This window comes from Neomonachus schauinslandi, chromosome 1, assembly GCF_002201575.2.
Source record: "Neomonachus schauinslandi chromosome 1, ASM220157v2, whole genome shotgun sequence".
NCBI classification, from domain to species: Eukaryota; Metazoa; Chordata; class Mammalia; order Carnivora; family Phocidae; genus Neomonachus; species Neomonachus schauinslandi.
Genome location: NC_058403.1, coordinates 57,808,114 through 57,821,568, shown reverse-complemented (window position 1 = coordinate 57,821,568; position 13,455 = coordinate 57,808,114). Strand labels below are relative to the sequence as shown.

The 13,455-nt window shown below is 34.7% G+C and overlaps 1 protein-coding gene across 1 annotated transcript in view; it reads left to right on the top strand.

Annotated features, from left to right (window-relative positions):
• The window catches only part of CFAP44 (cilia and flagella associated protein 44), a 132,404-nt gene that overhangs the window by 72,327 nt on the left and 46,622 nt on the right, over positions 1–13,455 (top strand). The window contains exons 22-23 of the mRNA XM_021692531.2: positions 2,301–2,497; positions 4,081–4,255. Of these exons, the coding sequence (XP_021548206.1) occupies positions 2,301–2,497; positions 4,081–4,255 (372 nt within the window). The remainder of the gene's footprint in view (positions 1–2,300; positions 2,498–4,080; positions 4,256–13,455) is intronic.

Sequence of the window (13,455 nt, the reverse complement as noted above, 5' to 3'; positions counted from 1 at the left end):
TGCTTCTTTGCCTGCCTGAAAAATTTTGATTAGATGCCAGACATCATGAATTTCACCACATTTCACATGATTGCTGGGTATTTTTTGTTACTTTTAAATATTCTTGAGTCTTATTTTGGGATTCAGTTAAGTTACTTGGAAATAGTCTGAGTTTTTGAGGCTTGCTTTTAATCTGTGTTAGGCAGATTAAGTCTAGGCAGCCTTTCGTCTAGAGCTGATTTTTCCTCACTGCTATGATAAAATCCTTCTGAGTACTCTATCCTATGACCTATGTATTATGGGGTTTGTGGGAACACAAGCTCTTCCAACCTATGTGAAGCCTGGGGATTATTCTGCCTGCTCTCTTCTGGTGATTCTTTCCCCAGCTTCACGTGGACTCATCACATGCATGTAGTGATCAATAATCACCTGAAGCCTGGAAGAGAGATCTTCAGAGATCTCTCCCTATGCAACAGTTTCCTCTCTGGTACTCTGCTCTGTGATTCATGGTACTTGTTACCTGATATTAATACCTGAATATTTGAATCTTAGAATTATATCTAGATGACTACCTGCCAAGAGATGAAAGTAGCTAAGAAGTTCTCAGGAAGAAACTTCAATATAATATATGCTATGTTTGGCTTTAATAAATATTCATACTATATTTGTGAATGTATACATATGGCGAGTATGAATCTTAAAGTAGTGAGGCTCATTGTCCCAGCCTGCCTGCTTCTTTCATTTGTTTGAGTCTATGGTTTTTGTACTCTTCTGGAGCAGGTAGCTTTTGATGAGGCCAGGAGCTTCTGTTCCCAGGATCGAATACACATGCAGTCCTTATCTTTGGGACCTTGTATCTCCCCAGAAGCTGCCAGAAGCAGGGAATACGTACCCACAGCTCTAGGACCCAATTTGTCTATCATCCCCACTTGTCAAGTGAAACCTCTTCCCCAGTCTTCTTGCCTTCAAGTACTTGCTTCCTTAATTCCCTGCTTTCTCTCCCTGTCCAGGCTGCACCCTCCTCAGCTTTGTGTCTTCACTAAATATATGGAAGGAAATAAGTTACCTTGCTATCTGATTGGAATGGGGGAGAGAATAAAGTTACCACTGGGTAACACTGGGTATTACCAGTGTTTTCATCTCTACCAATCTAATAGACCAAATGTGGTAACTCTTGCTTGAATAATTTGCTTTTTTCTGATTAGTGGTGAAGTTAAGCATTTCTTTTCATATGTTTGTAGTTCATTGATATTCTTCTGAGCATTTCTTTTCATACATTTATAGTTCATTTATATTTAATCTTCTGAGAAAGATTCCTTGTTCATTTTTCTTTGAGTTTTACTTCTCCCCTTAGTTTTATTCACTATTTCTGTATTTTTTTTTATTATACATATTGGAAACACTTTTACTCTGCCATTTGCCTTAAACTTTGTTCACATTTTTCTAACTATGCAGAAGTTTTAAATTTTGATGGGACCAAACCATCCATATCATGTTTTCTGTGTTTTATGGAAAGACTAAAATTTAAAGTAAAACTCCAGAAGTCAAGAAGATGAAGAGAATAAGTTTTATTGTGATGAGAAAAATACTATGCTATAAGAGAAAAGGGAAAATTAGAAATAGTAAGCCATTTAAAAGAAGAAATAAGAGTTCAAAGGATTGGATTAAAAAATAGTAAGAAAGGCAGATAAACTAAGAATAATTGCTATATACATAAATAAGTTAAATTCTAAAATTAAAAGATTTGGGGAATAATTATGAACCAGTGCCAAAAAATAGCAACAATTAACCATTAATTGATAAAGAACAAATTCCTGTGGGTCTAAAAGAAAAGTGAACTAGATGGTAATAATCCTGAGTTTAATATTTTTTGTAGAGGCAAAAAGGGTAATATATTTGAGCCATATATATATACGCACATATATATATTGCATGTATATATATGAGATATCTCATATGAGATGATAGGCGGATTTTGTCAGAATTTGATATGATCCACTTACCATTAAATTACAGTCTGCCTGAAAGTTTTTCATTTTTCTACATATTAGCAAAACAAAGGCATTATACTGATTAATAATGGTTTGTTAAATGTTTTCATTAGAAAGAAAATTCTACTTGCTCTTTGAGTCTTATGCAACTTCTATCACATCACATTGGTTAATATGCATTGTCAAATTTTGGATGTAGCACAATATAATATCATTTGTAAGCATAGTGTGTTGTGGTCTTATTTTATTAATCATGCAGAATTATTAAAATGGTATAATTGATTAAAATGGTGACTATTGCAAATACTTGTTCTATTTTCTTTTTTTCAGATTTTGTGAGTCATTGGAAAGTGATACTATTGTGGTTCATGCCATACAAAGTGATCACAAGATATCCTCCTATAGGCTTGTGAAGCCGTCTAAGTATTCCAAGTCCAAACGAACAAGTCTATCAGACAGAAGAACAAGCAAATTGGAGAGGTTAGAAAAAGAGGGAGCTGGAAGAAAGGATAGCCAGAAAGATACAGGTAGGCTAAATAACAAAAAGGCTTTTAAATCCTTACTTATTAAGGTTTCAAAACTGAATTTTCTTTTTGTAGGCAGTACCTTTGAACCCTTTTTGATGGCTTGAGCTCCATCTCTTGTCTCTCTTTATTTATTCCTTTGGAATAAAAATCAAGAGAGATGGGGTGTGTGGTATGGCTGAGAATGGGAAACCATGTTCCTCCAGCAAATGCTCCACACCATCTCTTAAATGCAGGCTGCTAAAGAAAACCCACCCTGGTTATGTGACTGAGTGGGTTAGAGTACTTGATGCTGCTAATTTTTTACTTCCAACATCTAACTATTCTTAAATTTAGGCTTTCTTGGTTGCTTGTTTCTAGGCAGTGTTTCCTTGCAGATTCTTGGGCCCTACCCCAGAATGTGGGGATAGAACATGACATTTCAAACTATTTTCCAAGAGCATATGCTTTAAACAGAATGATGAGCTGAGAATTCAGGTGTGAAAAGAGTACCTCTTAATCTCTGCAACCTGCCTCTCATAACTGCCCACAGGATGACTGTAGATGAGTAGGAGGAAGGCAAGAATTCTGGGAATGACTTGGAGAGCCCAATCAAAAATAAATAAAGGACAGCACAGTTAGTGCTCATGATATAGTACTGACAGTAATGCTGCTTTATCCTCTTCATTGAGAAAACTTTCATGGCTCCTTTCAGATAAATTCTGTAATTGTTTTCCTGGTATTTAATCTTTCCACAGTATATCCCTATTCTGTTTCCTATTAATAGTGCATTTCCATTCTGTTCTACTGGTATTTTTAGCTTATTGTCTTGCTCACTGCTCCCTAATTATGCCTGATAACTTTTATACCCAGGTTCCTACTGGAGTGACTAATTCATTCCCCTCCTCTCTGAATTTTAACAGTTCTTAGAGATTCCAGATTGAATTACACTTTTGTTATAAAGTATGACCACCCAAGCCACATTAAACTCCTGCTTTTCCATATTCACATATATTTGAAATATGAAAGGTGAAATTATGAGTTATAACTATATGACCATCCCATATTATTATTTAACTTTTTTCCCAAAGTATATCTCTAAAGTGTATCTCTCTGTAGCTTGAACATAAAGTAAGAAATTGCCTCAGCAGATATGTAATTCTTAAATCACAGGTTTGTTTGCATGTTTCTGACCAGTTTTTCAATTGCCACAGACCACTGCAGTCGGTATATATCATCTCAAATATACATGTCAAATAGGACTCACTTGCTTTCCCTACCATATCACAAATATTCCTACCCAACTTCTCAGTTTGTATGTCAATGGCCCCTCATTATTTATCTTGTTTTCTAATTATTTTATATATGTCTTGCCAACTTTTCAATAAGGTCCTTTAGAGCAAATCCTATGACTTAGATCTCTTTATTTTGGTGTTCTAAAATACTTATTATGGGGTTAAATTCATGTTAGTTGTTTAACAAATACTGTGATTTACAGATTCATTATATTCTGTTTTTTAAAACATGACAGGTTTAAAAAAATATTTGAGAATTTCCTTTTGATGTTTCAAGAAGATTGAAAAAAAAAATGTTGACTCTCTATACAGGTGGGAGCATTGGTGTGCCAGAAGAATCAATTATAGAGAAAGGGAAGAAATTTCGGCCTAAAACCCTAAGTGAAATTATGGTGGAAAATCAAATTGAGAAAACAAAGAAACTTATATTAAAAGCTGAAAGGGCCCAACTTAAGATTCAGCAGCGAAAAAAAGAATGGGATGAACTGTAAGTGAGTGTGTTTTTGTTTTCTTTCTTTCTTTTTTTACCTAAACTTTTTCATTTTAATATGTTTCAAAATATCTTTGAAATAGAAACAGAGATGGAGTATTGAAGATCTTTTAGAGTAGTGATACCTTGGTGGAACTTCTATGATCCTTAGGGTTTTGGGCCCAGGAATTCCATTTTGTGAATACAATCAGGGATTTTTAAGGATTAAGAAATTCCTATCTATTCTAACATAAAGTTATTTTTCTTTATGTTCTAATATCTTACAGTTTTGACTTTTACCTTTAGGTCTCTCATCATCTAAAGTTGACTTTTAAAAACCCTGGTATGAGGTACTTTTATTTAACAAGTACTTTTTTTATTTGTTTTATTTGCCACCTATAGGTATGTTTGGTGAAATGTCTTTTCATGTCTTTTGCCCATGTTCAAATAAGATTGTTTGCTATTTTGCTGTTAAGTTCTGAGAGTTCTTTATATGTTCTAGATACCAGTCCTTTGTTGGTTGTGTGATTTTCAAATATTTTCTCCCAGTCTGTAGCTTGTCTTTTCATTTCTTTAATAGGGTCTCTTGCAGATAAAAGTTTTTAATTGTGTTAAACCCAATTTGTCAATTTTTCCTTCTATCAATCTTGTTTTTGGTGTCGAGTCTAAGAACTCTGCCTAGCCCTAGTCCCCAATGATTTTCTCCTATTTTTTTTTTCTAAAAGTTTTATAGTTTTACATTTTACATTTAGGTCTACGATCTATTTGGTATTCATTTTTGTATAAGGTGTGAGATTTAGGCATTTTTTTTTTTAAGATTTTATTTATTTATTTGAGAGAGAGAATGAGACAGAGAGAGCATGAGAGGGTCACAGGGAGAAGCAGACTCCCTGCCGAGCAGGGAGCCTGATGTGGGACTCGATCCCGGGACTCCAGGATCATGACCTGAGCTGAAGGCAGTCGCTTAACCAACTGAGCCACCCAGGTGCCCGCATTTTTTGTTTTTGCCTGTGGATTTACAATTGATCTAGCACCATTTATTAAAAAGGTTCTCTCTCCTCCACTGAATTGGTTTTGCAGTTTTCACCTTTGTCAGAAATCATCGGGGCATATTTGTGTGTGTCTATTTCTGAGTTCATGTTCTGTTCCATTGATCTATGTGTCTGTCACTTTGCTGAAAACACACTGCCTTGATTACTGTAGCAATGTAATAGATCTTGAAATTGGTCCTCTCATTGTATTCTTTTTTTCCCCCAAATTGTTTAACCATTCTAGTTACCTTGCCTTTCTATATAAACTTTAGAATACTTTTGTCTGTATTTACAAATAAAATCTTGCTGGAATTCTGATAGAAATTGTGTTAAAATTGTGTATCAGTTTGGAGAGGGGGAATTGACATTTATTATGTTGAATCTTCTAACCCATGGACATAGTATGATTCTCCATTTATTTAGATCTTCTTTGATTTCTTTCATCAGTGTTTTGTTTTCAGTGTAAAAGTCCTACACATATTTTGTTCTACTTAGACATAAATGTTTCACTTTTTTGGCAATATAAATGATATTGTGCTTTTAATTTTGGTATCTTATGTGTTCATGTTCATTGTTAGTATAGAAATACAATTGATTTTTTTGTATGTTTATCTCGTATCCTGTGGCCTTGCTGAACTGTTATTTTCTGAGAGTTTTTTAGTAGGTTTCTTAGGATTTTCTGTGTGGACAATCTTGTCATCTGTAAATAGGGACCGTTTTATTTTGTATCCAATTTGTTTGTGTCTTATTTCCCTTATTTTCTTGTTGGGCTGGCTAGAATTTCCAATATAGTGTTGAAATAGAATGGGACATCTACAACTTGTTCCTGATCTTAAGGAGAAAGAATTCAGTATTTGAATGGTATATTGGTTTTCATTCTTTTACTTCAACCTGCCTATATTATTATGTTTGAAGTTGATGTTTTATTGACAGTATACAGTGGGGTTATGTTTTTTAATTCACTCTGTTAATCTCAGTTCTTCAGTTGGTAGATTTAGACCATATCACTTATATAATTTACACATGGATTTACTTATATATTTACACATGTAATTATTGATATTTCAGGCTTATATCTGCTATTTTATATTTTTCTGTTGTCTGTATTTTTTATTAGTTTCAGAGGTAGAATTTAGTGATTCATCAGTTGCATATAACACCCAGTGCACATTACATCACATGCCCTCCTTAATGCCATTCACCCAATTATCCCTTCCCCCCACCAACCTCCCCTCCGCAACCCTCAGTTTGTTTCCTGGAGTTGAGTGTCTCTTATGGTTTTCTTCTCTCTCAATTTCCATCTTATTTTATTTTTCCTTCCCTTCCCCTATGTTCATCTGTTTTGTTTCTTAAATTCCACATAAGTGTAATCATATGGTATTTATCTTTCTCCAACTGACTTATTTTGCTTAGTATAATACCCTCTAGTTCCATCTACATCATTGCAAAATATGGAAAGAGCCCGGATGTCCATCGACAGATGAATGGATAAAGAAGATGTGGTATATATATATAATGGAATATTACTCAGTGATCAAAAAGAATGTTCTCTGTGGTTTTTTTGTTTTTTTGTTTTTATTTTTTCATGATTTCCTGTGGCTTACTTGAATATTTTAGAGTTCCAATATGATTATAGTGTTTTTGAGAGTATCCCTTTGTACAGTATTTTTAGCATTTTCTCTAGGTATTATATTATGTATACACAACTTATACAGTCTACTGGTGTTGATGTTTTATCAGCTTGAATGAAATGTAAAAAACTTACCTGCCTTCAAGTCCCTTTACACCCCTCACTGCCTCTTATTTCCCTTGTTTATAGTATAATTGTATATTTTCTCTACATACATTTCAGACATTGTTATAGTTTTTTTAATCATCAAACATAACTTAGACAATAGTAAAAGTAAAATGTATTTGCCAATATTTTTACTATTAAACATTTTAATCTCTTCCTTCTTGATGTTCCAAAGTTCCTTCTTCTATAATTTCATTTCTGCTTAGAAAACTTCCTTTAGCCATTGTTTTAGGGTTGGTATGTGGTGATAAATTCTTAGCTTTCCCTCACCTAAGAATGGCTTGATTTCTCCTTCATTCTGGGAGGATAGTCTTACTAGACATAAAATTCTGTGTTGACATTTCTCTTTTTCAACATGTGGAAAATATTGTGCTTCTTTCTGCTGGCCTCCATGGTTTCTTATTATCAATCTTCTGCCATTCAAATTGCTTCCTCCCTATATGTAAGGTGTTATTTTTGTCTTGCTGCTTTCAAGATTTTTTTTTTTTGTCCTTAGTTTTCAGAAGTTTGACTATAATGTGTCTTGGTAAATCTTTGAATTTATTCTTTTTGGGATTCATTAAACTTCTTGAATCTGTATACTTGTATCTCTGGCCAAATTTGGGAAGTTTTCAGCTGCTATTTCTTTTCTTTTCTTTTCTTCTTTTTTTCAGTCCTCCTTTTCCTTTCCTTCTTGGATTCCAGTGACACAAATGTTAGATCTCTGAGGCTCTGTGTGGAGATTTTTAAAAAAAATTTTATTATTTGTTTGTAGTGTATTTTTTTGTTATTCAGACTGGATAATTTCTATTGTTCTATCTTCAAATTAATGATTCTTTGTCTCCTCCATTCTGGTGTTGACCCCATCTATTAAATTTTACTTTGATTACTGTAGTTTTCAGCTCTAAAATTTCCATTTGGTTTTTCTTTGTGTCTTCCATTTCTTTCTGAGACTCTATTTTTCCATTTGTTTCAAGCACCTTTCTAATTGTTTATTGAAGCACTTTATAATGGCTGCTTTAAAATTGTTGTCAGATTATTCTAACATCTCTATCATCTTGGGATTGGCAACTGACAATCATCTTTTCTTATTCAAGTTGAGGTCATCCTGATTCTTGGTATGACAAATGATTTTTTATTGAAATCTGGACATTTGGGGCATTATGAGACTCTGAATCTTATATATACATTCAGTTTTAGCTGTCTTTCTCTGATTTGAGCAAGATAAGGAGGAATGCCACCTCATGGGTATAGAAGTCCAGGTTACCCATTTTTTCCCCAGTTGACACCTGAGGAAGGAAGGGGCACTTTCTGGTCAGCAGTTGGAATTCTGGATCCCTACTAGGCTGCTCTGATACCACTTTGCTCTCTAGTTGTCTTCCATTGATGTTGTGGAGGATGGTCAAGGTCTTCACTTTCCACTAGGCTTCCTCAAATACTACCCCAGCAAGGAGGGGTGGATCACCTTGTTACTACTGGGCAAGGCTTAGATGTCCAGGCTCCCTATGGACTCTCCACTGTAACTGTGGTAGGGAGGCTTGTTACCACACACTGGGGAGGAAGCCCTGGTCCCCAGGGCTCACCTCCTTTAATACCATCCCTGTAGGGGTTGTGTTGCCTTGTTAAAGTCTGCTGGTGGTAAAAGTATAGACTCCCCACTTGACCTTTGCAGGCTGGGTGAAGGTTGGGCCACATTTGTGTGTGTGTGTGTGTGTGTGTGTGTGTGTATCTGTGCACACATGTGCGTGCATGCTGCATGGCTAGAGTAGAGCGTTTATTATCTAAAAAGTTTTCTGTATTACTAGTCTCTTTTCTTGATCCTTTAGCTAGAAAGAGCAAGATTTTGTTGGGCTTTTATTGCCTAAACCCTTTGGTATTTCTAGTTGCCATTTTCTTTAACTCCATGCCTGAGATATATGAGGTAATAAGAAAGTCTAGAGATTTTACCATCATATACTTCCTCAGGTCCCAAGGTTCTTTGTGGTCTATCTTCTTCTTTTCACCTTTCATTATATGTACAACATGAAGGGTTGTATATATAATGTTTAGGGGTTTTATTTGTACTTGCCAGGAAGATTTGAATACATAAGTCTATTCCCTTTTTCAGAAGTGGAAACTGTTTCCATTGATTTTATTATATTTATCTTTAATCTGGTGGTTTTTTTTTAAAGATTTTATTTATTTGAGAGAGAGAGAGAAGAGGGGGCATGGGCAGGGAGAAGGAGCAGAGGCAGAGGGAGAAGCAGGCTCCCCACTGAGCAGGGAGTCTGATGTGGGACTCAGGCCCAGGACCCTGGGATCATGACCTGACCTGAAGGCAGATGCTTAACTGACTGAGCCACCCAGGCACCCAGTCCTCTCTATATTCTTGATGAGTTTAGCTAAAAGTTTATCAATTTTGTTTTTATCTTAAAAAAAAAATCCCCAGCTTACTTTCATTGATCTTTCCTATTGTCTTTTAAATCTCTATTTCATTTATTTCTGCTTTGATTTTTGTTATTTCCTTCCTTCCACTAACTTTGGGTTTTTTTTTTTTTTTTTTTTTCCTAGTTCCTTGAGGTATAAGGTTAAGTTAGTTGCTCAAGGTTTTTCTTGTTTCCTGATGTAGGCATTTATCACTATAAACTTCCCTGTTAGAACTGCTCTTCTTGCATCCTATACATTTTAGGTATGTTGTATTTCTATTTTCATTTGTTACAAGATATTTTTGATTTCTCTTTTGATTTTTTTACTGGTTATTCAAAGTATGTTTAATCTCCAGATATTTATGAATCTTACAGTTTCCTTATTGTAATTGATTTCTAGTTTTATACCTTTGAGTTTAGAAAAGATACTGGATATGATTTCAAGCTTTTTAAATTAATTAATACTTGTTTTGTGGCCTAACGTGGTTTATCCTGGAGAATGTTTCATGTGCATTTAAGAAGATGTGGTATATATATACAATGGAATATTATGCAGCCATCAAAAAACACGAAAACTTGCCATTTGCAAGGACGTGGATGGAACTAGAGGGTATTATGCTAAGTGAAATAAGTCAATCAGAGAAAGACATGTATCATGATCTCACTGATATGAGGAATTCTTAATCTCAGGAAAGAAACTGAGGGTTGCTGGAGTGGTAGGGGGTGGGAGAGATGGGGTGGCTGTGATAGACATTGGGGAGGGTATGTGCTATGGTGAGCACTGTGAATTGTGTAAGACTGATGAATCACAGACTTGTACTTCTGAAACAAATAATGCAATATATGTTAAAAAAAAAAAAGAAGAAGATAGTAGGAAAGGAAAAATGAAGGGGGGGAAATTGGAGGGAGAGATGAACCATGAGAGAATATGCACTCTAAGAAACAAACTGAGGGTTCTAGAGGGGAGGGGGGTGGGTGGATGGGTTAGCCCAGTAATGGGTATTAAAGAGGGCATGTATTGAATGGAGCACTGGGTGTTATACGCAAACAATGAATCATGGAACACTACATCAAAAACTAATGATGTAATGTATGGTGATTAACATAACATAATAAAATAAAATTAAAAAATAAATAGAAGGCAGTCATTTAAAAAAATGTATATTCTGCTACTATTGAATGGAATGTTTGTAAATATTTAAGTCCATCTGTTCTAACTTGTTATTTAAGTCCAATGTTTCCTTATTTTACTTATTTATTTATTGGGTCTGGATAACCTAGTTTTGTTTTATGTTTGGATTCTTTCTCTTTATGGTTTTTGTATCTATTATAGGTTTTTGCTTTGTGGTTACTGTAAGACTTACATAAAACATATCAGTCTATTTTAACCTGATAATAACTTAACTCTGAACACATGCTAAAGCTGTATTTTTAACTCTCCCAACACTTTGTTTTTGATGTCACAATTTACATCTTTTTACCTTATATATCCATTAACAAATCATTGTCGTTATAGTTATTTTTAATTCTTTTGCCTTTTAACCTTTATGCTAAATTTAAAAATGATTTACCCACCAGCATTAATATTAGAGTATTCTTAATTTAGCTATATATTTGTCTTTATTGACAAAATTTATACTTATATATGTTTTCCTATTAGTAGTTAATGTCCTTTCACTTCAGCCTGAAGAATTGACTTTAACATTTCTTGAAAGCCTGGGCTAATGGTAATGAGCTCCTTCAGCTTTTGTTTGTCTGGAAAACTCTTTATTTCCCCAATGCTGAAGGACAGTTTTGTTGGGTAGGTTATTTTTGGTTGACAGTCTTTTTCTTTTAGCACTTTGAATTTATTATGCCACTCTGCTTGCCTACAAAGTTTCTGCTAAAAAAAATCTGCTGATAGTCTTATTTTTCTTATATGTGTATATATATAACAAGTTGTATTTCTCTTGCTGTTTTAAAGATCTTCTCCTTGTCTTTAATGTTTGACAATTTGTTATACTGTGTCTTGGTATGGGATTTTTTGGATTTATTTGTTTTAAACTTTCTAGGCATCCTGGATCTGGATGTCTATTTATTTCCCCAGGTTAAAGAATTTTTCAGCCACTATTTCTTTGAATAAGACTTATGGCGACCTTTCTCCATTTAGGACCCCTGTAATGTGAATATTAATTTGCTTGTTGATGTCTTTTAAGTCCCTTAAGCTATGTTCACTCTTTTTAATTCTTTTTTCTTTTGCTCCTCTGATTGGGTGAATTCCACTGCCCTGTTTTTTGAGTTTATCAATCCTTTCTTTTGCTTAATCTAGTTTGGTGTTGAACCCCATTTTTAAACATTTCAGTTCAATTATTCTTCACTTCTGGGTTTTCTCTTTGGCGCTATCTTATATTTTCTATCTTTGATGAAATATTCACTTTGTTCACACATTGTTTTCCTGACCTTGGTAAGCATTTCTATGAATATTGTATTAAACTCTCTGTCAGGTAAATCACTTTATCTCCATTTCATTAAGGTCTGTTTCTGGAGTTTTATCTTGCTCTTTAGTTTGGAACATGTTTTTCTCCTTCTTCATTTCCCTTGACTCTATGTGTTGGTTTCTGCACATTAGAGAAAATAGTCACCTTCCCCAGTCTTTATGGAGTGTTCTCATGTAGGAGGTGTTCACTCTGGCCTGGACTCAGTCTCTCTCTCTTTTGTTTTATGTTGAGGTGGGTTTATTGACAAGGAAAGATGTTTACAATATATTAATGAAAAAGCACATAGGACAACAATATAATTTGGGAGAGTATCAATAAAATGTAACAGTGGTTGTCTCTAGGTGATAGGATTATGGGCCTTACAGGATTTTTTCTTTCTTTTGCCCAGTGTTGAGCCCAATGTGGGGCTTGATCTCATGACACTGAGTCCATAACCTGAGTCAAAATCAAGAGCTGGACCCTTAAATGACTGAGCCACCCAGGTGCCCCTTAACCCTAAGCAACCATTTCTTATCTCTATAGATTTGTCTATTTTGGACACCTTATATACATGGATTCTGTGGTCTTTGTGGCTGGCTTTTTTTGCTTCATATGACTTTAAATTTCATCCATGTTATAGTATGTATCAGTACTTCATTCCTTTCTATGATCAAACAATCCATATCATATTTATCAGTTCATCAGTTGAAACACATTTAGGTTATATCCATTTTTCACCATTATGAATAATGCTGTTAAAATTTGTGTAATTTTTGTGTGGACATATGTTTTTAATTCTCTTGGGTAGATACCTAGGATTGGAATTCCTATATGCTAACTGCTCAACTTTTATTTTTTAATTGAAGTGTGGCTGACACACAATGTTACATTAATTTCAGGTGTACAACATAATAATTTGACAACTCTATACATTATGCAATGCTCATAAGTGTAGCTACCATGTGTCCCCATACAATGTTCTTACGATACCATTGACTATATCCCTATGCTGTACCTTTCACCCCGTAGCTTATACATTCCATAACTGGAAACCTGTACCTGCCAATCCCCTTCACCCATTTTGCCCATTCCCCAACCCCTCTCTGCTGTGGTAACCATAGTTTGTTTTCTGTGCTTATGGGTCTAATTTTGCTTTTTTTTGTTTGTTTGTACATTTGTTTTTTAGATTCCACATAGAAGTGAAATAATATTGTATTTGTCTTTCTCTGTCTGACTTATTTCATTTAGCATAATACCCTGTAGGTCCATCCATGTTGTTGGAAATGGCAAGATCTCATTTTTATGGCTGAGTAACATTCCATTATATATATGCCACATCTTCTTAATCCATCATATATGGATGGACACTTAGGTTGCTGCCATATTTTATTTTTTGTAAAGACATTAGATAAAAACAAAACTATCTGGGACATCTGGGTGTCTCAGTCAGTCAAGTGTCTGCCTTTGGCTCAGGTCATGACCATATGGTCCTGGGATCGAGTCCCGCACTGGGCTCCTTGCTCAGTGGGGGAGGCTGCTTCTCCCTCTGCCT